This window comes from Dendrobium catenatum, unplaced genomic scaffold, assembly GCF_001605985.2.
Source record: "Dendrobium catenatum unplaced genomic scaffold, ASM160598v2 fragScaff_scaffold_662, whole genome shotgun sequence".
NCBI classification, from domain to species: Eukaryota; Viridiplantae; Streptophyta; class Magnoliopsida; order Asparagales; family Orchidaceae; genus Dendrobium; species Dendrobium catenatum.
Window position 1 is genome coordinate 129,859 of NW_021319124.1, and position 23,750 is coordinate 153,608.

The 23,750-nt window shown below is 29.1% G+C and overlaps 1 protein-coding gene across 21 annotated transcripts in view; it reads right to left on the bottom strand.

Moving 5' to 3' along the window:
• The window catches only part of LOC110113141 (calcium-transporting ATPase 5, plasma membrane-type), a 28,975-nt gene extending 6,415 nt beyond the window's left edge, over nucleotides 1–22,560 (bottom strand). For 4 of the 21 annotated variants that reach the window (XR_003701039.1, XR_003701038.1, XR_003701037.1 and 1 more), the window contains exons 1-7: nucleotides 9,655–11,966; nucleotides 9,456–9,550; nucleotides 6,868–7,070; nucleotides 6,635–6,690; nucleotides 6,510–6,565; nucleotides 6,382–6,424; nucleotides 5,889–6,026 (exon numbers count right to left, since the gene is read on the bottom strand). Coding sequence is in view for 18 of the 21 variants with exons in the window: in XM_028695609.1 (XP_028551442.1) it covers nucleotides 5,889–6,026; nucleotides 6,382–6,424; nucleotides 6,510–6,565; nucleotides 6,635–6,690; nucleotides 6,868–6,892 (318 nt within the window). In the remaining 3 variants the exon portion in view is untranslated. The other 17 variants (XM_028695610.1, XM_028695608.1, XM_028695604.1 and 14 more) reach the window with 17 other exon arrangements.
• Nucleotides 22,561–23,750: the final 1,190 nt, after the last annotated feature.

Genomic DNA, 23,750 nt, shown 5'->3' on the forward strand with positions numbered 1-23,750 from the left:
GAGGTAGCTTTCAAAACTGTCCAGAGGAAATGAAGTCGATCGGTTGGAAGATGTATGCGTTCATCTAAGGTTATTGTAACCTTGAGGGAATGTGAAGCCGAACGTATGCCCGGTGTGATAGATTTCGTTCGTTTGTGAGATTTACGCGTTCGGCTAGGGTTATTGTATCCGTGCGGGAATTTGAAGCCGATAGGCCTGGTGCGGGAATTTCTCAGAAAACGCTCGTTTTTTATTTTAAATGATTTAATAAATGTTTTATAGGTAGAAATTAATGGAATGTGTTATAAATAAAAGATTTAAAGAGTGATAAATGGACGTTTCAGATTATTTTAAAATTTACAAATGAACGATCAGGATTTGCTAAGAGTAGAATCTCAAACCACTTTTATATAGTAGTATAGATATATGCATGCACAAACAAGTGTGTGTGCATGTATGCATGTATCTATACACATTTATGTATGCATGTATCTAAAAGCACTTTTTTTATACATATATATATACATATTTGTGCATGTATATTACGTCTGTGCGTTTAATAGAGAGAGGCTTATAAAGATAAAGGTTATTTTTTAAGAGAGAGAGAGAGAGAAAAACTTCTATGTTACTTAAAAGCTTCTAATAAAGATAGTGTCTAGAAAAATAGAAAAGAGTTAGCCTCTAAGAGAGAGAAAGAGTCTTCAAGGAAAGAAGCTTCATAAATAGATTGAAAGGATTCCAAGCGTGAGAAAAATGCTTTTAGGAGAGAGGCTTCTAAGAAAGTCAAAGAGAGGATTCTAAGATAAAAACTTTTATGAGGGAGACGTATAAAAGAGATAGAGGAAGTATTCTAAAAGAGATAGTGAGAGAAATGATCTAAGTGAGAAAGAGTGAGAGAGAGAGGATTCTAAGAGAGAGAGAAAAGGAGGATTTTTTGAGAGATAGTGGCATCTAAGATAGTGAGACTGAGAGGAAAAAAGAGACATCTACTAAAAAGATATTTTTAAGAGGAGAGGCTTGTAAGGGAAAGAGTCTTCTAAGAGAGGATTTTAGGCTACTAAAGTATTGTTGTTAGGAATGACAAATAGTGCTTCTAAATTAGAGAGATGTAGAGAGAGAGAGGCTCTAAGAGAGGGCAAGCCTTCTAAGGGAGTGAGAAGTTTTAAGTTAGTGCTATAAATACTTCTAAGAGAGAAAGTGGGAAAGAGAGGCTACTAAAAGAGAGATTATATGCTTATAAAAGAGAAAGAAAACGCTTCTAAGAGAGGAATAAGGCTTATAAGAAACATTTCTTGTGAAAAGAGAGGATGTGAGAAGCTTCTAGGAGAGATAGAGATGTTTTTAAGAAAAAGTGATGCTTCAAAGAGAGTAAGTTGCTTTTAAGAGAGAGAGAGATGCTTCTATGATTGAGAAAAGACTTTAAGAAAGAGAGAGAATGCCTAATAAAGAGAGAGGATGTTCAAAGAGCAAGATGCTTTTAAGAGAGATAGTAACTTCCAAGATGGAGGGAGAGGCTTCTAAATAAAAAAGATAAATAGTGAGATTGGGAGAGAGAGGCTTTAAAGAAAGTGGGATAGAGGTAGAGAGAGGCTTATAAAAGAGAGAGGGTAAGAGTGATGCTTCTAAGTGAGAGAGAGACTTCTAAAAGAAAGAAAGTATAAGAGGAAAGCTTGTAAGAACAATGGAGAGAGTTAGAGAGGCTTTTCAAAGAGAGAGGAGGGAGGGTGGTTTTAAAATATAGAAGTGTTTTTATGAAAAGAAAAAAAAAAAGAGATTCAGGACAAAAAGAGAAAGATGCTTCGAAGAGAGCGAAAGAGTGAAAGAGAGGGAGGGAGAAAGATAGGCTTTTGAGAGTAACCCTTTTACATGAGAAATGCTTTAGAGAGAGATATATTTCTTTGAGAGAGAGAGACCTCTTAGATAGCAATAGGGCCCTTTTATGATTAAGAGAGGAGGGCTTATCCGAGGGAAAGAGGCTTCTCAGAGAGTGAAAGAGACTTTTGAAAGATGGGATAGTGATAAAGAGAGTTTATGAAAGAGATAGACTAATAAGATGGAGAAAAGATTCTTATATAGTCAAAAAGAGAAATTGTAGAAAAGCATAAAAGATAATGAGCCTTCTAAGAGAGAGTAATAGAGAAACATAAAGAGAGAGAAGCTCTTAAGAGATATGGTTATGAGAGAGAGAGAGAGGCTTCTAGATAAGAGAGAATTTTTGGGAAAATAAGGCTTATAAGAGATAGAAAAGTTTTTTAACATAGAGACGCTTATAAACGAGAAATCTAATTTTGTAAGGGAGAGAGAGGCTTCTAAAATACAAAGGTGGAGAACAACATTCATTTTCATTTACTATAAACCTACTAACTATTAATAATAAATGGAATAGCAGAGTCAGTAGTTTATAAAATATATGAAAAAAATGAACAAAAATGGATAGAATAAAAACTAAAATGACAGAAATCTCAAGTGAAAGTGTAGACTTAAATGTGAAGCAGCAATGATAAAATCATTACCCAATATTATTCCATAATTTAAGAATAGATAATATGAGAAACTAATATTAGAACAAAAGGGTAAGCGTTCCCATGTGCACATGAGCAATCATGTCCAAAAAAACATGTAAAAAAGATAACATTGAATAATTAACTTAGGAAAATAAAGAAAATAGTTTATTGGGATCTCTATAATGGAATATGCATTTATTCAATGATGTGATGGATTAAATATGAAGATATATAAAGCAAGTTAATAAAAGGGGACAAAATACACCATTTTTATGATCAAACACGACAAAGAGGATATTGTATTATCTCAAAAGATAATAATGACATTCTACAAAGGTATTTAAAAATAAAAATGGATTATGAAAAGACTATCTACAATGCATGCTATTATTTTATTAGAAAGCTGAAACTTATATTACTGATTACTACTAAATCAAACAAATGTCTAGGACATGAGAACTTATAATATTGGAATTAACCTCAGAACCTAGAGCTAAGGTGAGTCACTACAGAATAGTGACTCGAACCTTATCTAATGAAATGCAATGGGACTTGTATCTCTTACCATGCTAAGGATTTAAGAAAGTCCGACTCTTATGAACTTATGATCCTGCCTAGATAGAACTATCAGTTAAATTTCACCTAACATATTAAAATCATAATGTTCGATCTCCATGAAATGCAAAATAAGGTAGGCTGTTGTTTAATTAAAAATTTGGGGCATACAACTAAGAAGTTCTAAATGGCCTCAGACTATGAATGGTAGATTATTCTATCTAAAACGGATGCAATTATCATTTTTTTTTGTAGGTTATTAATACAATGCATGCTACTTATATATAAAAATTCGTATGATTTGAAATAAAAAAGGCTAAAACGGATGTATGCTAGTTATATATAAAAATTCGAATGAGATAGAACTGCAGCCTAATAAGTCAGATGATCTAATCAGAACCCAAAGACGGAGAGTTACCTAAACAAGGAATGGAAGCAATATGTTATAGACTTGGCCGAACATCATTTACATCCTTCTAATTACTAATCTTTCAATGTTATTTAAAGAACTTTTTATTTTGTGTAAAGTAAAAGAATTTTTCTTAAAGACTAACAAGAACTAACATTCAGGCGACTAAGCAAACATGCAAGTGTCCACCACACGCTAGTTTAGTTTTGTGTAAAATCAAAGAGTTTTAGTATATGTAAATCATGGGGTTTGAAATATCGGGTTATATTATGTTGTCGGTTGTTTTTTTCTAACTAAGAAATTTAATTTTCCGTTCTAGTCAAAGTTATAATCAGATGCATTTTATTTTAATTTTGGAGCTTGAGTTGCAATTAATGGCTTAACAATTACAATTAAAAAAGAAAATGAAATACAACATAAAGTATAAAAAGTAAGAAAATAAGCAAACAACATGTAAGAACATGTAAGAAATATATAATAAAAGGTAAAGAACCTAACCTAATAAGTCTAAGGTTGGTGAACTATATGCAACTTTTGGTGTGTGATAGGTCATGTGAGTAGTCAACCCTATTATTAATTTATTGTTTCAATTTTTAATTTTAAATATGTTTAATTTATATTAAGAGGTGATTTCAATTCAAATATTAATGTTTTGTGATTTTTATTTGACTTTTAAATGGCTGGTAAATAAAATTTTACTTTTTTTATTAATATTATCCCCACTTTATGTATACTATTGGTCGTTATAATATTATGAATTTGAAGGAATTTATTTTGAATTTTTCTGATTTTTATTTAATTATTAATGAATTTTCTAAGTTTCAATTCAATTAAAATATTTGTTTAATTTGGAGATGAAAATGAGTTGTTAATTAAAATATTTTTTTAGTTTATTATTTGTTATAATTTTACATATTTATAAAATTTTATTTAATATTTTCTAATTTTTAATTATTTTTATGATTTTTGGATTTCTGAGTTTGTAAGATAATTTATTAAATTTAGAGGTGTAGATGGATAGTTAGGCTTCGTTTGAGATAGTTTTCTTACTGCTTTCTAAGGCAGTTTTTTAATACAAACATTTTTTATCTGAAAATTTTCGTACTAGAAAGCTACTTTAGAAAGCATTAAGAAAGTTGTCCTAAACGTCGTCGTAATTAAAATATGTACTTAGTTTGTTGTTCGTTATTGTTTCATGTGTTTATGAAAATTTTTTTAAGGTCTTTTTTTTTATTTTATTAGATTTTTAATGGATTTTCTGATGTCCAGGTTTATTCATTATCATTATTATCTTTCTTTCTCTCTTTCTAATATCAATTTAAACTTGTCTTTAATCTTTATGTTTAAATTTGACTTCATTAAATTTTAGATTATATTATATTAGTTCTATTTGTGTCACTTAATTTTATTTAATAGTTTAGGTTAGCTTTATATTTTATCTTGTGTTGAGAGTTATTTGAATTTGATGTTAGTTGTCTTGCTTTCTAGCTTTAAGTGTAAAATCCAATTTATTATGTTTCCCTCTTAAATATATATGTATCTATGTATATATCACTTGGTTTATTTCTTATTAATGGTTCTATTGTTGATTTGGCTCTTAGAAATAATTTATGCACGTCAGATGAGCTACGTGTCCAAATGGGTAAATGATTGTGAAATAGAAACTAACCTATCAAGTAGGTATGACGCTCCCGATTAAGATCCCATAGTTTCATCGTTTTGGGTTCGTCGTTGCCCTTAACATTCAAATTTAAGTTGAGTTATATCAAATATTAGTATTAAGTTTGCATCATTTGGGAGGTGCTAATTGAAATATTAAGAGATATCATCTTCTTGCACCTTATTTCAGATAACCTAAATTTGTTTAGTAAAACATTTTTTGAAGTAAAAATTTGAAAGTTGGAATATTTAAAAGTAAGAAAGCCTATGATTGGTTGAAGAAAGACTCATGGTACATGTCTACAAGATATACTGAATATGTGAAATTATAACTTGTCAATGAATAGTATTGGAAGATTGAGTGGTACAAACTAATAAATTTAAGTACATTAGATGTGCTAAATTTAAAAAAAAAAAAAAGAAATTTGCGTGAGGAGAACTAGGTGGGTATAGTAGAGACCGTCTTTAAAATATTGTGTAGATTGAAGATTTTATGTAGATTTAAAAGAAATTTTTTAATAATTGTAACTAAACTAGCAAAGTTATGTTTGATTTTGGCGATGAAAACAAATACACTAATGCACAAATAGAGCACCCTAAAATAACAAATTTGGAGTAAAACTTTGAAAAATAGAGTTGGAAATCATTATAGCAAAAATAGACATCAACTATCAAATTATTTGAAAAGAAATGAAAATTTCCATCAGAAAAATAGGTCATTTGATCTCTAACTCAGACAACCTATTTGAACAAGGGTGAAGGGCTTAAAAAAAAAATGTTACCTCTGGCTCATACACATTACCACTGGCATTCCATGCAATGCTATCGTACAATAAAGAATATACTGAAGAAGATAACTCTTGGCCATTATCCGGAGAAGTTAGCTTTACCCCGCCCACATGAGCTTCCACAACCGTCATCTGAATCATTACCACAAAATAAATTAGAACTTAAGATGAACATGTATAATAGGATAACATATATGATTAATCTACCCAACTCCAAATAACAGTGTCACACTCTAGAAATCATCAAAAGCCAAACTATCTAATTTCTAAAACTAAAATCCAAAGGTAAATTAAAAAATAATAATAACAATAATATGCTGGAAGAATGGACAATGATACATGATTCAATGTTAGAATTTCAGTTTTATCATTGCAGATGGTAGTGGTAGATACAATTGTTTCGCAAGATGATAGCCCCCGAAGCTGTAACGTAGCCTTTATAATAGTTGAACGTATGTATTCTAGTTTGATAAAGAGAGAAGCATACCAATGCTTTGTTTGCCATCATCTTCTTCATTGAGTAGGTAAGACTGAAATTGGGAAAATCAATTAACCATGAGAATCATGAAGAACTTGACGTCATATCATCAAGAAAGGAATAAAATCAACACTTACATCAATGTAACAGCCAATGGAAGACCTTCACGTACAACAACAACCATAATAGTCACCTATTTATAATTCACATGCTAATTAGTAACTAGAATAATAAGATCCAAGTCTTTCATATGGATACATACAGCACAGTCAAAATCTGAACAGCTCCATCTACAGCATCTTTCACACATGTATGCCCCTTGACAAATTGAACACTTCTATCAAAATTCTTTGTATGACAAGTGAAGAATTTGTAAATTATATCACAAGTCTTTAGTTTGCAAGATCTAAAATTGAACACATGTAAATTAAATCTTGGGTTCATGTTGTCAATCATAAGGACAACAAGAACCAACGTGGCAACAGAGAGCCATACTATGCCAGTAAAGCAGCAACACCATTCAAGCGCACCTTTACAGAGGAACCATAAATGAATCACATAGGAAAATTAGTATAATCATAAGCAAATCATTAATAAAATGGGCCACAAAAAACCTATAATGGAGTTTGTTCACCACTGCCTTTCGATATACTAGCCATCAATAATCCCCATTCAATATTGATCCCCACAGCAGTCACCTGCACACAGAATAATTTAGACGAGACACATAAGCAAGCAAAAATAATAACAAAAAAATACATTAAGAATCAATACAGGTGATATAACTTCCAAAGCATAATTACATCTAACTTTGCTTTATGTACTCAGTTTATCAGTGAATCAAAAAAATGAATGCCACTCAAGGAAATTTCGACGAATCAGTCCGAATCACTAACCAATTTAATCGATTCTCAAACATATCATTTTTTTAATATCGACAAAGTCAATGCATTTTGAACGCATTTTATATGACATTATAAATAAGAGTGATGTGATTGACATACAAGAATATGTTGGGCATTATATATTTATAATGATATATATAATATAGATCATGTTAAAAATTCAATGATTTGATCGGGTATAGAGGGTAATTCTCATTCTAAAAATAGAGTTGCTTTTTCTATTGTTATAGATTATTACCACAAAAGATGTCCTTGGAGTATCAAAGGGAAAAGCTTCTAATAGTAAAAATAGTTGGTGGTGGAATCCTAATGTGCAAGAAAAGATAAAAAATAAGAAGCTTTGTTATAAAAATTGGTTTAATTTTAAAAATTCTGATAATTGGGAAATATATAAAGTTGCTCGTAAGAAAAATTGGTTTAATTTTAAAAATTCTGATATTTGGGAAATATATAAAGTGGCTCGTAAGGATGCTAAGAAAGCAATATGCGATGCAAAGTCATTAGCTTTTAGTGATTTATATAATAGATTATATACTAAAGAGGGAGAAAGATATATGTATAAGTTAGCTAAACAAAGAGATAGGAGTAGTAAGGATTTAGTTCAAGTGAAGTGTATTAAAGATGAAGATCAAAAAATACTTTTCTTAGAAGATGATATTCAACAAAGATGGATGAGATATTTTGCTAAACTTTTTAATAAAGATTGTGAAAATAAGATTGACTGTAGTGACCTTAGCACCCTAAATGAAGAGAGTTCTTGATAAGAAAGGAGTCAATAATGCTTATATTCAAATCATTAAAGATATGTATGCAGGAGCTATTACTTGTGTTCAAACACAAGGTGGATTGACCAAGTATTTCCCTATTTCGGTTGGGTTACATCAAGGATCAGCCTTAAGCCCATATCTTTTTGCTTTAGTCTTGGATGTTCTCACTAGACATTTGCAAGAGGATGTACCTTGGTGTATGTTTTTTGCTGATGATATTCTTCTTGTTGATAAGACTAGAGAGGGAGTTGAAGGTAAACTTGAATTATGGAGGTCAACCTTAGAGTCTAAAGGTTTTCGCTTGAGTAGATCTAAAACGGAATATATGGAGTGTAATTTTAGTAGTAATAGACCTACTGAAGGGATTGTGACTTTGGGCGATCAAGTCATTAATAAGAGTACACGTTTTAGATATCTTGGATCAATTGTTCAAAGTGATGGTGAATAGATGGGGATATTATCAGCAGAATTCAAGTTGGATGGTTGAAGTGGAGGAATGCATCGGGCTTGTTATGTGATAGAAATGTACCCCTCAAACTTAAAGGAAAATTCTATAAGATGGTAGTGAGGCCTGCAATGCTTTATGGTGCCGAATGTTGGCCATTAAAAGAGAAGCATAATACTAAGTTAAGTGTGGCAGAGATGAGAATGCTCAGGTGGATGAGTGGCTTTACCCTTAGAGATAGGATACGAAATGAGCATATACGTGAAAAGGTTGGAGTAGCTCCAGTAGAAGATAAAATTAGAGAGAGTCGCCTTAGATGGTTTGGTCACATAAAACGACGGCCTTTCGATGACCCGGTTAGGAGAGTAGAGGTATTAGATTTGACTTATGTTAAGAAAGGTAGGGGTAGACCTAAAAAGACTTGGTTAGAAAATATTAGGAATGACCTTTCTTTATTAGGTTTAAATGAGAATTTGACTTTTAATAGAACACAATGGAGAAAAAGGATTCATGTAGCCGACCCCACGTAGTGGGATAAAGGCTTGATGTTGTTGTTGTTGTTGTAACCGAGGATAGCTCCATTTGGTTTGGAGTTGAGAGAGAAAATAAAAATGAAATGGAAAAGGAGATATTAAAGAACATGAATTGAAAATAGCTTGTCACATTTGTTTGATGGAGGAGAAAATGAACAATCATGTAACTCATGCTTGGGTTTTACTTTAGCTTTTCCTTGGGTTTCAGCAAAAGCACATAAGAAATACATAAGTTAGAATTTCTTTCATAAAATTAATTTTTTATGTATCAAAATTAAACCAAAATGATCAAATTTAACTATGATGTAAAAAATATTTCTTATCAATTTTCTCCAAAGCAAAAGCAACCTATATAAAAAAGAAATAAAGAAATAAGCAAATGAAATAACAGTGTTTCATCTAGCTAGAAAAAGTGTGTTACCCTAATACTAACCTTCTTCTCAGTCTATAGCTTTTGAATGACATATCCAATATCTTTAAGTCTTCATCAGCATGGGTTCATCGTGGCTATACTTATTTGCTTGGCTCCTAAAAAGATGTGCAAATAATTAAACAAGAAGCTCAACAAAACAAAACAAAACAAAAATGAAGTTGAAAAAATAAAATTAAATAATGTGTTAATGGTTTATTACTTTGGTTTATGTGCTCCATCAATCACTCTCAAATTTATCATCTTGAAATATAACTCATCTGGGTTCCTGGACAAGGCTTACTCTCCAAGTATCTATAAAACCAAGATATCCTCAAATCTTATTAGTACCCTTTTTTTTCCTAATAAAAATGTTGTTATAAATCTTATCTTATTATCTTATCTTATTAAATCTTATTAGTGCCCTTGCTGATACATATGTGGCCATTATACTATAGAATATTACTGCAAAAACCCTACATGAAGAGTCTCTTCTTTCTTATGGAATGACTTAGCTCTCACCACATGATCGTTGTGCTTCTCAGGAAGTCCAAACTTCTTTCTTGCTTGACTGAAGATATAGTTCACATAAAGGAAAAAAAAAACACTTCAAGCTTTTTTACATAATTTACATGAGCTAATAAATAAGTAAATAAATAATCAAGTGGGTGTTGCAATGCTTACGATTGTGCCCATTTCTTATATACTAGTATCGAAGTTGCGGTACTAAGTGAAGATATCATCACCACCACACCAAGAGATTCCACACAAAACACCTCTTCTCCGAATTGTAACAAATTAATGTTGTTTGGTAGTAGGATTTAAGCAAGATTTAACTTAAGTATCACCGAATAGAAAGAATTAATTAAGTGTTTCGATGAATTAAAAAAAAAAAGCATAGAATTTCCAATCCTGAAGAAGCATTCAAGGAGAAAAAGGAGAAAACAATCTTTACCTTCTCAGCGAATTCTCATCGTGACTTCCAATCTCGTCATGACTTTCGATTTAAACAACTCAGTTACAATTTTTCCTCTTAAATGAGTAAATCAATTTTTTTTTACATGCATTTTACCTTTGAGGTGAGTGCTAATTTTAAATTGATGTAACGAGTAAACACGATAAAGGAGTAATAAGTTATATATGAAGGGTTATCTCAGAAGGAATCCATATTTCGTGGCTTGTAATGGCCTTGCTAGAGATTTTAAGAATATTCTTATTTTTATGTTTTTTAAGGATCCAAAAAATTTTATATTCTTACATACCTATACTTCTACCCAACTACATTGTTATCTTGTGTCTTATTTTAGCTTAATATCAACACTAATGATAAGGAGTTGTCCAGCACATGACCTAGAGTTGGCTACAATAGTGTTAGCTTTGAAAATCTAGAGGTATTATTTATATAGTGTGAGGTGTGAAATATTTAGCGATCACAAAAATTTAAAATATATTTTTACAAAATTAAATATGAGGCAACAAAGATTATTAGAATTAATCAAGGGTTATGATCTTAATATCCAATACAGCCCAATGTGGTGGCTAATGCATTGAATAGGAAATTTAGTGGACATGCCAATCGGATGCTAATTTACAACAATAAATTCAAACATTTGACAGTATTACAATTAAAAGTGATTAGCTAGAAGGATCAAATCCCTAATAACTTATATAAAATGATAGTACATCTGACTTTGTATGAAAGAGTTCGATAGGCGGATGAATCCAGTGGGGAATATCATAAGCTAATGTATCAAATTTAATTAAGATAAAGGCAAGATCTCATCCTTGATGACCAAGCATCGATCAGAAGGGACATCTTTGGATACTAAATTAGGTGGATTAGTTGTTGATATGCGTGCTCATTGGTTTGAAATTTTTGGCATAATTAACATATTAGCTTACATATATGCATCCTTATATCAGTTGAAATTTTGAAAGAAATAAAAGTTGAAGTGATTTAAAAAATAATCTAAATTTTAAATGTCATAAACGAATTTTGTTATTTAGTAAATTCTAAATATTATTTTTTATTTCAAAGAAACCACATCTACCTCTCCTAAAAACTGCCTAAATATCTACAATTAATAGTCCAGTACCTGACTTTAATCAAATTCAACGACTTGTCGAAAACACTTTCAACTAAGTAGTTCAAAGCCAGTTAATAGACCTCTTCCTCATATTATCGATGAAAAATTTGCCATGTGGTATCACACCTTTTTTTCCAAAAGAATATAATTTCACTACGTATTTTCCAACCAAAGGCACGATTCGAATGTCAAGCTTTTGAAGATGCATGAACATTCTAATATTGATGATCAAAGAGTTCATGAATCTTTTTTAAAATCTCTTTTTTTGGGAATAACCTCTACATCAAAATCATTAAATAATTAGAATATGTTAAAAATTCATTAAATTAAACAAAACAGACAACCTATATAAGAAATAATACAAAAACAACTTAACAATAATAATAAACCTGAGAGATTGAAACAATAGTAAAACTCAAAAGAATAGATAATATTTTGATAAACAAAAAAGCAATACTTATCCTATTTTATGAGCTGTCTTGAATATCCCTATAACATTAGCAAGTTCTGCCTCCAATTCATTTTTCTTCAACTAAAAAGGAAAAGTTAAAGTTAAGAAAAATATAAAAAGATATAAGGAGATTTTCACATAAAAAGAAGTGAAATATTGGAATATCAACCAAATACAATAATTAACATTACCTTAGTATCACACCTTTTTTACAAAAAGAATATTTCACTGGGCCTTTTCTAACTAAAGGCACGATTCGAATGTCAAGCTTTTGAAGATGCATGAAAATTCTAATATTGATGATCAAAGAGTTCAATAAGCATTTTCAAATTCTCTTTTTTGGGGAATTACATATGCATCAAAATCATTAAATAATTAAAATATGTTAAAATTTCATAAATTAAACAAAAGACAACATACATAAAAAATAATACAAAAACAACTTAGCAGTAATAATAAACCTGAGAGATTGTTACATGGCATCTATAGCAAGCACAGCTGTTTTAAAAATATCATTTTTAATTGCTTTCTCCATAGATTCTTGGAAATGATCACAAAAATATATATATATTTTATCAATAAAATTTACAAAAAATTTAGCAGAACAAAATAAATGATAAAAAATGATCAGAAAGAAAAAAACTGCTACTACAACATTTAAATATGCAATGAACTATATGAAAAAATAAGGAATTTGAAAATTAATCCCGTCGAAATCCGACAACATTGAATTTTTCACTTAAAACTCGTCGCGGCGCTTTGAAAAGCGTGCGAGGTCTAAAACAGCATTTTCGGGTTTTCACAGAAATGACCATAAATAATCATACAAATGATTTTGAATATTCTATGAAAATAAATTTAGTTGTATTTTAATTGACCATTTCATCATCATTCACTTTATCCCAATTATCTATGAATCAATATTTTCTATTCACTCCAGCAAAGTATTGCCTAAAGCATTAAATCTACTCTTCGCAAACTATTTTAAAACAACTTCTATCCATATCACATTGTCAACCCCTTCACATTCCTAATCCTCAAATATAGTACTCTTCTAATGGATATATTTTATATCTTTTATTCTACATTCCTAACTACACAAGTTTATTTTCAATAACCTTACCTTGAATAGATATCCATTATGTTAATACAATCATTTCTTAATTTATCCCACTCAAGCTTTCCATAGATGCACCTTAATATTATTAGAGCTTTATTCCAATTATCTATAAATAAGCATTTTGTATTCACTCCAATTGAGTGTTGCTTGAAGCATTAAATATAGTCTTTGCACATCATTTTAAACAACTTCTATCCATGTTAAGGTCAACCCTTTCACATTCATAATCCTCAAATATAATTTATATACTTATCTAATGGGTGTATATTTTATATTTTATTGTACATATACTAAGTGTACAAGTTTCTGTTCAATAATATTATATTTAATATATATCACTATTCATTTTTTTAATATAATCATTTCTTAATTTATCCCTCTTAATGTTTTTCATGTACATATATTAACATTCTCATTTTTTGTCAAACTTCTTTTACTTATCAATACTTTTTTACTATCCAATAATCAAATCCCAACATCTTTAAACTTTTTATCACTTGGCTACATTATATATCATTTTCCTTCTTCTTTAGAATCATATTTGTTATAAATAAAAATATTGAATACTTCTATTTTGCACACTATACTTGTTTCAAGATTTAAAATATTATTATTATCATCATTATCCTATAGTAAAATTCAATTTTTAACACATTCTAAAGGCATATTTATTTTTCATGAAGATCTTAAAAACCTTCTCACTCACATCACCAAACACCCTTTTAGTCTACCATCTATTTATTAAAAATCTTTAAACCTTCTCACTCCCATCACCAAGCTCCCTTTAAGTCTATCATCTATTTATAGCCTCTTATGATTTATAAAATAATTTCTAAACATAATTAGTTATCATATCGCATAATAACTATGGTTCAATTAAAGAATATCAATTTGCCTCGCTAAGTAATCGGTCTTGAAAATTTAACAATATTGCACATTTCAAATTCAACCAAGTTATCCTAGAGCAATTAATTCTTTTGATTGTTTTCTTAATACAAAGATATACATTCATAACTACTATTATATATTTACTGTTTAAATCCTCCTAAAATTATCATATAATCTTTATAAGAAAAACACTCTCTAAAAGAATTTAATCTATGATTTGGTGGCTCTAATTAGTAAAACTAGTTGAAAATTAATATTCTTATCATTTTTTAAAGTATTTCAAGATCATAGGCTATTGTAATATCAAATATAATTTCTCCCATTGCATTTCTATGCCTTAATCAATATCCATAATGAATCCTATCATAGTTTATCTTACTAAAATACCTATATTCATTTTAAGTCAAACAAAACTATTTCTTCCTTAAGCATACGCATATTAGCAATTCATCCAACTCTTCCCCAAACTAATATTTGAAACTTTTTTTCTAATAGAACATAAGTATAAGCACTAACCATATTATAATATTATTATGATAATTATCTTAAAAACAATCACCATATCAATAATTTTATTCACTGAACACTTTTAAATTGCAAGGATCTATATAATACTATCATTGCTCAATTCTTATTATCAACCTTTCCACCATATAATAACTTCTAACTTTTGTTTGAATTTTTTACCATATCCATTTAGTTGCTTGTAAATAAATAACATTTTCTTATTCTTCCATTAATTGTGCACAACATTATAGCCAATCATTTCAAGGTAAAATTTTGTGTTGAGCTGCATATAGCATCCAAACCTTTCAAATGCCAAGTTAGAAGCAACTCCTAAAAAAGTATGTTAATAACAATGATCATTTTGGGTCAAGCACATTCCAAACTAAAAGAATATGAACAAGATTAAAATCACTTCCTAATGAATATGAATAGGATTCATTATGGCTTAGATACTAAAAGCTAAAAACTATCTTTGCAATCACAAATAAGCCGATGACATTTCTTGCAAATCAAATGATAAAATAGTTTTTAAATTAACTCTTTAAGCACCAAGTTAACCTTTCTTAAATATTATATTTTAATGATTTAAAGTTATAAATATATGACTCAATATAGTTAAAATGTCAAAGTTAATCAAAAAATGGGATCAAGTATTGTAAATCTATTACATTAAATAACAAAAATATAAATTAGAAAATAACTTCTAGAGTTAAAACAAATTTAAGTTATGAAAGCACAATCTAATTTGTATTGAGTTATAATAGATTCTCAGAAAAACATAAACCAAATGCTATAGAACTACAATTAGCTCAACTATGTCATATAGATTTGAGTTTTAAGAGACAAAGAGTCACCAATAGCCAAAGATGATTGTGAAGAAATAAAAAAATTAAAGTACTTATATGATAAATTAACAAAAATATAATAACAAATGATTTTATATATTGGGCAAGCAAGTGTGTCTAAAATTACACTAATATGCAAGAAGATAGAATTCACTATGAAATGATAATGAAAGAAAAATAACAACATATAGTAAAAAAATTATAATCACACAAAAAAAATAAAAAAATAGACCTGACACTTAATGCTATAGAACTACAATTAGCTCAACTATGTCATATAGATTTAAGTATTAGGTGACAAAGAGTCACCAATAGGCAAAGATGATTGTGAAGAAATAAAAAAATTAAAGTACTTATATGATAAATTAATAAAAATATAATAACAAATGATTTTATATATTGGGCAAGCAAGTGCGTCTAAAATTACACTAATATGCAAGAAGATAGAATTCACTATAGAAGGATAATGAAAGAAAAATAACATATAGTAAAAAATTATAATCACACAAAAAAAGTAAAAAAATAGACCTGACAATTAATGCTATAGAACTACAACTAGCTCAACTATGTCATATAGATTTAAGTATTATGTGACAAAGAGTGAGCAATAGACAAAGATGATTGTGAAGAAATAAAAAAATTAAAGTACTTATATGATAAATTAATAAAAATATAATAACAAATGATTTTATATATTGGGCAAGCAAGTGTGTCTAAAATTACACTACTATGCAAGAAGATAGAATTCACTATGGAAGGATAATGAAAGAAAAATAACATATAGTAAAAAATTATAATCACACAAAAAAAACAAAAAAATAGACCTGACACTTAATGCTACATACAAAAATAATAATTGGAAGAGGTTTCATAAAGTTGGTCAAAATAATAAAGGAAAAGCTACTGATTATGATTAATAATTCAAAATTATGGCGAGAATTCATTATCGTAGAGTAAAATATCATATTAAATAAATTCAAGAAATCAATACTTTCCTACACTAGATCCATTAATATAGACTAAATAGTGAATAAATTTGAATAATGGAAATCATACTCAGCAACTTACAAAGATCAACCTCTAAAGAGTAAACTATACATATTGCGTCAGTCAATGTCAACAACTATCTCAACTCCCATCAGGCTACTTGGTAGATTGCGACCCCTAGTTGAAGCACTATAAATAGAAAATAACTTCAAGAGTTAAAACCAATTTAAGTTATGAAAACACAGCCTAATTTGTATTGAGTTATAATAGATTTTCAAAAAAACATAAACCAAATGCTACATAACTACAATTAGCCCAACTATGTCATATAGATATGAGTATTAGGTGATATAGAGTCACCAATAGGCAAAGATGATTGTGAAGAAATAAAAAAAGTTAAAGTACTTATATGATAAATTAATAAAAATATAATAACAAATGATTTTATATATTGGGCAAGCAAGTGTGTGTAATTAAAAATACACTAATATGCAAGAAGATATAATCACTATGGAAGGATAGTGAAAGAAAATAGCAGCATATAGTATAAAATAAAAATAAAAATAAAATGCAAAAAATAGACTTGACACTCAATGCTACCTACAAAAAGAATAAAGAGAAGAGGTTTCATAAAATTGGTCAAAATAATAAAGAAAAAGCTACTGATTATGATTAATAATTCAAATTTATGGTGAGAATTCATTATCGTAGAGTAAAATATCACATCAAATAAACTAAAGAAATCAGTACTTTCCTACACTAGGTCCATTAATATAGACTAAATAGTGAATAAATAAGATTAATGGAATCATACTCACCAACCTACAAAGATCTACCTCTAAAGAGTAAACTATACATATCGCGTCAATCAATGTCAACAACTATCTCAGCTCCCATCAGGCAACTTGGTAGATTGTGACCCCTAGTTGATGCACTAAACATAACTAATTGGCAATAAGAAGAGTAGGGAAGAACAATCGTATGCATTCATGCTCCATTGTGGAGGAGGCTAATAAAAGTTGCATGATGATTAGTATCCCTTATTCAAGAATTGGAAATCTATTACATTATGAAAATATAAAATAGAAAATAAATTCTAGAGTAAACCAATTAGGTTATGAAAACACAATCTTATTTGTATTAGCCTATAATAGATTATCATAAAAACATAAATCAAATACTATTGAACTACAATTAGCCCAACTATGCATATAGATTTGAGTATTAGGCAACAAAGTGTCACCAATAGACAAAGTTGATTGTGAAGAAATAAGAAAGTTAAAAGCACTTATATTATACATTAATAAAAAATATAATAACAAATGATTTTATATATTGAGCAAGCAAGTTTGTCTAAAAATACACCACTATGCAAGAAAATAAAATCTTTATGGAAGGATTATGAAAGAAAAAAAACAACATATAATAAAAAATTAAAAAATAAAATAAAATAAAAACACAAAATAGACTTAGACACTTAATGTTGCAACAACAAGAATAAAGGGAAGATGATTTATAAAGTTGGTCAAAATGATTAAGAAAAAACTACTGATAATGATGAATAATCCAAAATTATGGTAGTGAATACATTAGTAGAGTAAAATATACATCAAATAAATTCAAAAAATCAATACTTTCCCACACTAGGTCCATCAATTTCAACTAAAAAATGAAAAAATTAGATTAATGAAAATCATACACAAATGTGTTACTACACAAGGATATTATAAATCTACAAAGGATGGTTTTTTATTATCACAAATCAAACTACTAGTTAATTTTGTTCTTCTATGGTTTGACAAAAGAATTTACTAAATTCAAAAATGGGGACCATGAAAATCTTTACATTGTTGAATGATAAAGGAACCATCTGTTAGACTAATAGTGATATACTATATGTCTAAACTAAAGGGAAATACATGAAATTGGTAAGTAGATATATTAGCTTTTTAACACCAACAAAAAAGGCCAATGCTATCAATCTGAACGAAATATCTTTTTTAAAGAATAGTTTAAAAACATATTTTTTTGTTATTTTATGCAAGACATATTTTGCCTTGTCAATCTAAACAAAGTGTCTTATTTATCATGAAGGTGTACATCATATTGTTGTTAGAATGAAAAACGAACGTCATGCTTGTTTGCTTCAATGCTCAAAAATCAACACTAATATGAATATTATTGTAATGCTTTCTTGCTTACATTCGTCGGCTTATCATTCTATTTGATTCATTTTTGCCACCTTGTTATTTATTTTGAATACATATTGAAATTTGCATATCTAATCATAATGAGAATTACAATATCACCAACTGCATTTGCAATGCTTTTTTAACAGAATCGGCTTTGTATTATCATGATAATGTTTTCTATTCAAAAACATAGTTTGTCTCAACCCTATTCCTACTTTGAGATCAACCTTTAATTCTTTAGCATTTATGATCTCTATGAAGAAACCTCGAATAATATTTTAACTTAATAAACCATGTTGGATTCATGCAATTGTAATAGGTTAATTATGTCACTTAAAAAGTATTAATAATAAACATAATAAAATGAATAAAAAATAGGAATAATAAAAAAGTAGAATCAAAATAATTATTAAATATGTTTTATAATTAATTCAAATTTTCATTAAGGAACAATAATTAGCATTCGACTGGCTACACAAAAAATATTTTCTTTACTTATATCAGCACAAGTAAAGTTGAATTCTGCCTACTAAATATCAAAATAATGTCAATAAAGCTCCAAAACACTTACCTATCTTATCTAATCTAGATATGACATGAAACAACTATATAGACATTCATAAGATAGATGGACTAACCTGTTTTATAATAAATCTCAATGAGCTCAAAGACATCATATACATCACATTAGTACAAAATCTTTGATGCTAATAAGAAATACCATCGAAGAAAAATAAACAAGATGAATTAAAATCATATGTTCTAATGAAACAACATAAAGTGACAAATAATGCTAAAAATATCCTTCATGTTAATTTGGTATGCTAACTTCTTTTGGATTAAAAGACTTGCTTTAAAAAAAGGGCTCTTTAGAACAAGCAAAATATATTAAAGCATATAGCCAAATTAAAAATGAAAATATATGCCCAACAAAATGAACACCTACTTTTTTGAAGTACCTTGACAAATGAGTTAAAACAATAATATTGGATGCTTGTCCAATTATGGAAGAAACTTATACTTCGCTTGAGGTATAGACTCAATGCATTCACGGTATTTAAAAATAAAAAAAGCATAAGCTTCTTAAACTTTAAAAGCTTCAAACTTAAGTGAAAAGTGTGAGCTTCAAAGGTCAAAGCAAAAGCTCCAATCGCATTAACATTCAAGCTCATAGCTTCAAATTATTTTAGAAAAGCTTCAATTGGATGAAAAAAAAAATAAGCACTAGAGTGATTGTTCTTAAAAAAAACCCCACCCATTAAAAAGCGTCAGCTAAAGTTGCAAGAAACTTACGTATTTATGGCATCTTGTTTGCATGAATCGGTATAAGTATTGTTGTAGTATCTCTAAACATTCCTAAAAAATTCTGGAGACTAGGTAGCTACCTTCCATTGACTTCTTCTATCACATAATATCAGCAATTACATAACACAAGGAAATACATAATAAAAAATATAAATAACATCTGAATGTAGCTATGAGGACACAAACCTAATCAACAAAGAAATAAGCATACACATCTGGCCGAAACTAATGAAAAGAGTAGAGCAAGAGAACAACATCAATTTTTCAAATGAAGAAATATTTTTAGATAAGCAAATATGCTAAACAACATTTACTAAAAGATTTTTTACATCTAATCCAAACAAGTAAAAAGTGTGAAAATCCATAACATTATATGCTATGAATGCGTCTAAGTAAAAATCTGGTAGCAAAATCCATTGCAAGAACATGCCTTCTTATGAGCAACAAAATCACCATATTGTAAAGCAAATGTATCACAGCTTTTCTCATATAGGTCCATCACATCATCAGATAAAGGAGAACCCGAACCAATAATTGGAACATCAATAAACCCCAAAAGATGCAGCTGCTGGCAAAGGGAAGCTAAACCATAGGCAAAGTGGGCTACATTTTTTTGGTTGAGACAATCAATACAATTTGAATGAAGTAGACCATTTTGAAGCACAGATTTTTTTCCAGAAAACAAGTTTATTCCACAATGCTTTCTAATGTCTCTCTCGTAGAGAAAGTAGATTTCCCCTCAATAACTTTCTAGCACCGATCTCCAATGATGATAGAAACACAATCTTTTCTATAATTATTTATTGATCGATAGCAACCATCTCCACTCTTGTGATGCATGATATCTAAGACCAAGACTTCATTAGAACATTAAATTCATTGTCCCTAATCTCGTAAAGCTTAAAATGTGAAGTAGACTAAAAATATTTATATTTTTCTCCTCAATAAATGATGCTTTTATCATCTTCACGAAGCTAACAAAAACCTCAAAGATATGTCAGAGTAGTCACTAGTCAAGCCAGCTCTATCACTTTCTAGTATGCAAAACTTTAGCAAAATATGTGTTCATACATCACAAAAAATTATTGGGTGAACGTAGATAAGTGTAGAGCTTTCAATACCCCATCTTTAGATATATCATTGCAAAATTGTGTTGTGCTTAAACAGTTCAAGCACACATAAATACATGATCCAAAGAATAAGAGATTGCTTGTCTTGTTCACAATGGCATCTGAAAAAATCATGAAATTACCAGATATTCCTATAATATCGATTATAATTAAAAAAATAACTTTTCTTGAAAAGTGATTTGCAACCTTCAGCAACTTGAGGTGACAAGCAAAGATATGCCAAGAAAAAAAAATGATTACCATATGCAATTGTAAAACAGGATGGATTACGCATTATGAAATAAATTGAGGAATTCTAAAATAAAAAAGCATAAAACAACTATCAACAAAAAAAGTGTTAAATAATTACCCATAGCCTTGAGAGATTAAATATGATGTTCTAATAAGTCTTACAGCCATCAAAGATCCCAAAGAAGTGAGATGGAAAATATGTTCCTCATACCATGATATGCTGGGAAGCATCTAGAAATTAAAAAAAATTTACAAACAAAGTAATCATTTAAATGCAAAGAATTACGAAATCAAGAAGAATTAATGCATGTGTATAAAATTATTGTATAATTGTTTAGTATTTTTATTTTCTTGGATAGTACGCAGTATGTTATTTATGTCGTGCTAACATGAATTGCGGTCGTTGTATGAGAAAGGGAAAATAGCAAGATCTTCAAAATATAGAGAAACAACTTATAAAAATAAAGTCAAGCTAAATGCATAAGAAAATACATATCAGCTTATTCAAATCAGTTTGCACTAAAATGTATCTTAGATAAGCAGAATTTTCATTCACCAAAGAATAGAGCAAAAAGGCAGCACTCTCATAGGCCAAAAATCTATACATGAGACAATAGTAACTTAATAAATCAACTAGTTATTAGTAAAAAGAAATTCTTGAAAGCACCAGTAATAATTCAACATCATTTTATCAAGCTTAATACATAAAGGTTAGCATGTATTGTTATATGACTTTAAGTACAACAAAACAATTAAGTAATGTGAGGATTTAGAGAGTTTGGGTTTAAGTACATCATTTCATCAAGCTTAATGCAAAATGGTTAACATGTAATGTTATATATGACTTTAAGTACAACAAAAACAATTAAGTAATAGGAGGATGGAGAGTTTGGGAGAAAACCCTAACCCTAGGCCCCGCCCACCTTGATTTCTCACCGCAGCCACACTATGATTTCCCGTGTGATTTGAGCGTGCCTTAACCCTTCGGCTTCGAGACCTTCGGCGAGCACTGAGAGAGTTTGGGAGAAAACCCTAACCCAAGGCCCCACCCACCTTCGATTTCTCACCGCAGCCACACCATCGTTTCTGGCGTGATTTGAGCGCAGAGAGAAAGAGCGAGACGCTTCTTTGATTCCTTGGCCTCCCGCCTAAACCCTTCGGCTTTGAGACCTTCGACGAGGACAGAGAGAGTTTGAGAGAAAACCCCAACCCTAGGCCCCACCCACCTTCGATTCCTCACCGCAGCCACACCATCGTTTCCGCCATGATTTGAGCGGAGAGAGAAAGACCGAGTCGCTTCTTTGATTACTTGGCATGGCCTAAACCCTTCTCCTTCGGCTTCAAGACCTTCGGCATCGAGAAGAAAGGAAAGAAAGAGAGTCCGTTTGTTCATCTCAGTCGCACTCTTAAATTAATTTGTCTTCTGCTCCCGTTGTTTGACCTAAATGCCCTTATAGCCGTTACTTACCTCTACAATATTCGTATATGCTAAAAAAAAATTACATTTTATATATCCCGAAAAAAAAATATCTTCTACCGTATATTTTAATAAGTGAACTATTAATTAGATAAATAATAAATTAATATGAATTCATATTTTAGAATTTTAAATTAAAAAAATTTATTTAATTATTGAATTCAATGTTATATGTATAAATATATAATAAAAGAGTATGGATTAACGTCATTAAATATAAATAAGAAATATATTAATTTCCATAAATTATTTTTAATGAATTGATTTATAGACTATTTAATTAATCTCATTTGATAAAATATTCTTTTGATTTTGTTATAGAAATAATATAAGAAGAAAAAGAACTTATGAGAAAAATTTTGAAGATAATTTAAGAGAGTTTCATAAAAAATTAAGGTCACATCTAAAAAAATTAATGATATATCTATACTACTATATAAAAGTGGCTTGGGATTTCACTCATAGCAAATCTTTATCGTTAATCTATAAATTTTAAATTAATCTACAACGTCCATATATGACTCTTCAAATTTTATCATTTATCACTTTCTATAAAACATTTATTAATTCATTTATTTACTGCAACTCTTAATCATTCATCTATAAATTGTAAATTAATCTACAACGTTCATATATATAACTCTTCAAATTATATCATTTATCACTTTTCATAAAATATTTATTTATCAATACTACTATTATAAAATGGGCTTGACTTTCCTTCCACATCAAATCTTGACCATCCATTTTAATTAATTTTAATTATTCAAATCAAATTTCAATATTTTATTTTAATTATTATAATATAATTATTTTATTAATATCAAATATACTACATTAATTATGAAATTACTTTTGCATTTTGGTTTTCGTAAAAGTAAAAGATAATTCTTTCAACTTCGGTTCATTAATTTCAATTTAAGTTTAATCAAACTTCAATAATTTATTTAAAAAGTTAAAAAATAAGAAACCGGAATGAACGGCAAAGTAATTTAATTTGCGACGTTGCAAGTAGCAGCACTAAAAGAGGCAATTAAGGCTACAAACGTACATCAAACTGTAAAAATAAATGGATCTTTTAAACAAGTAATTAATTAGA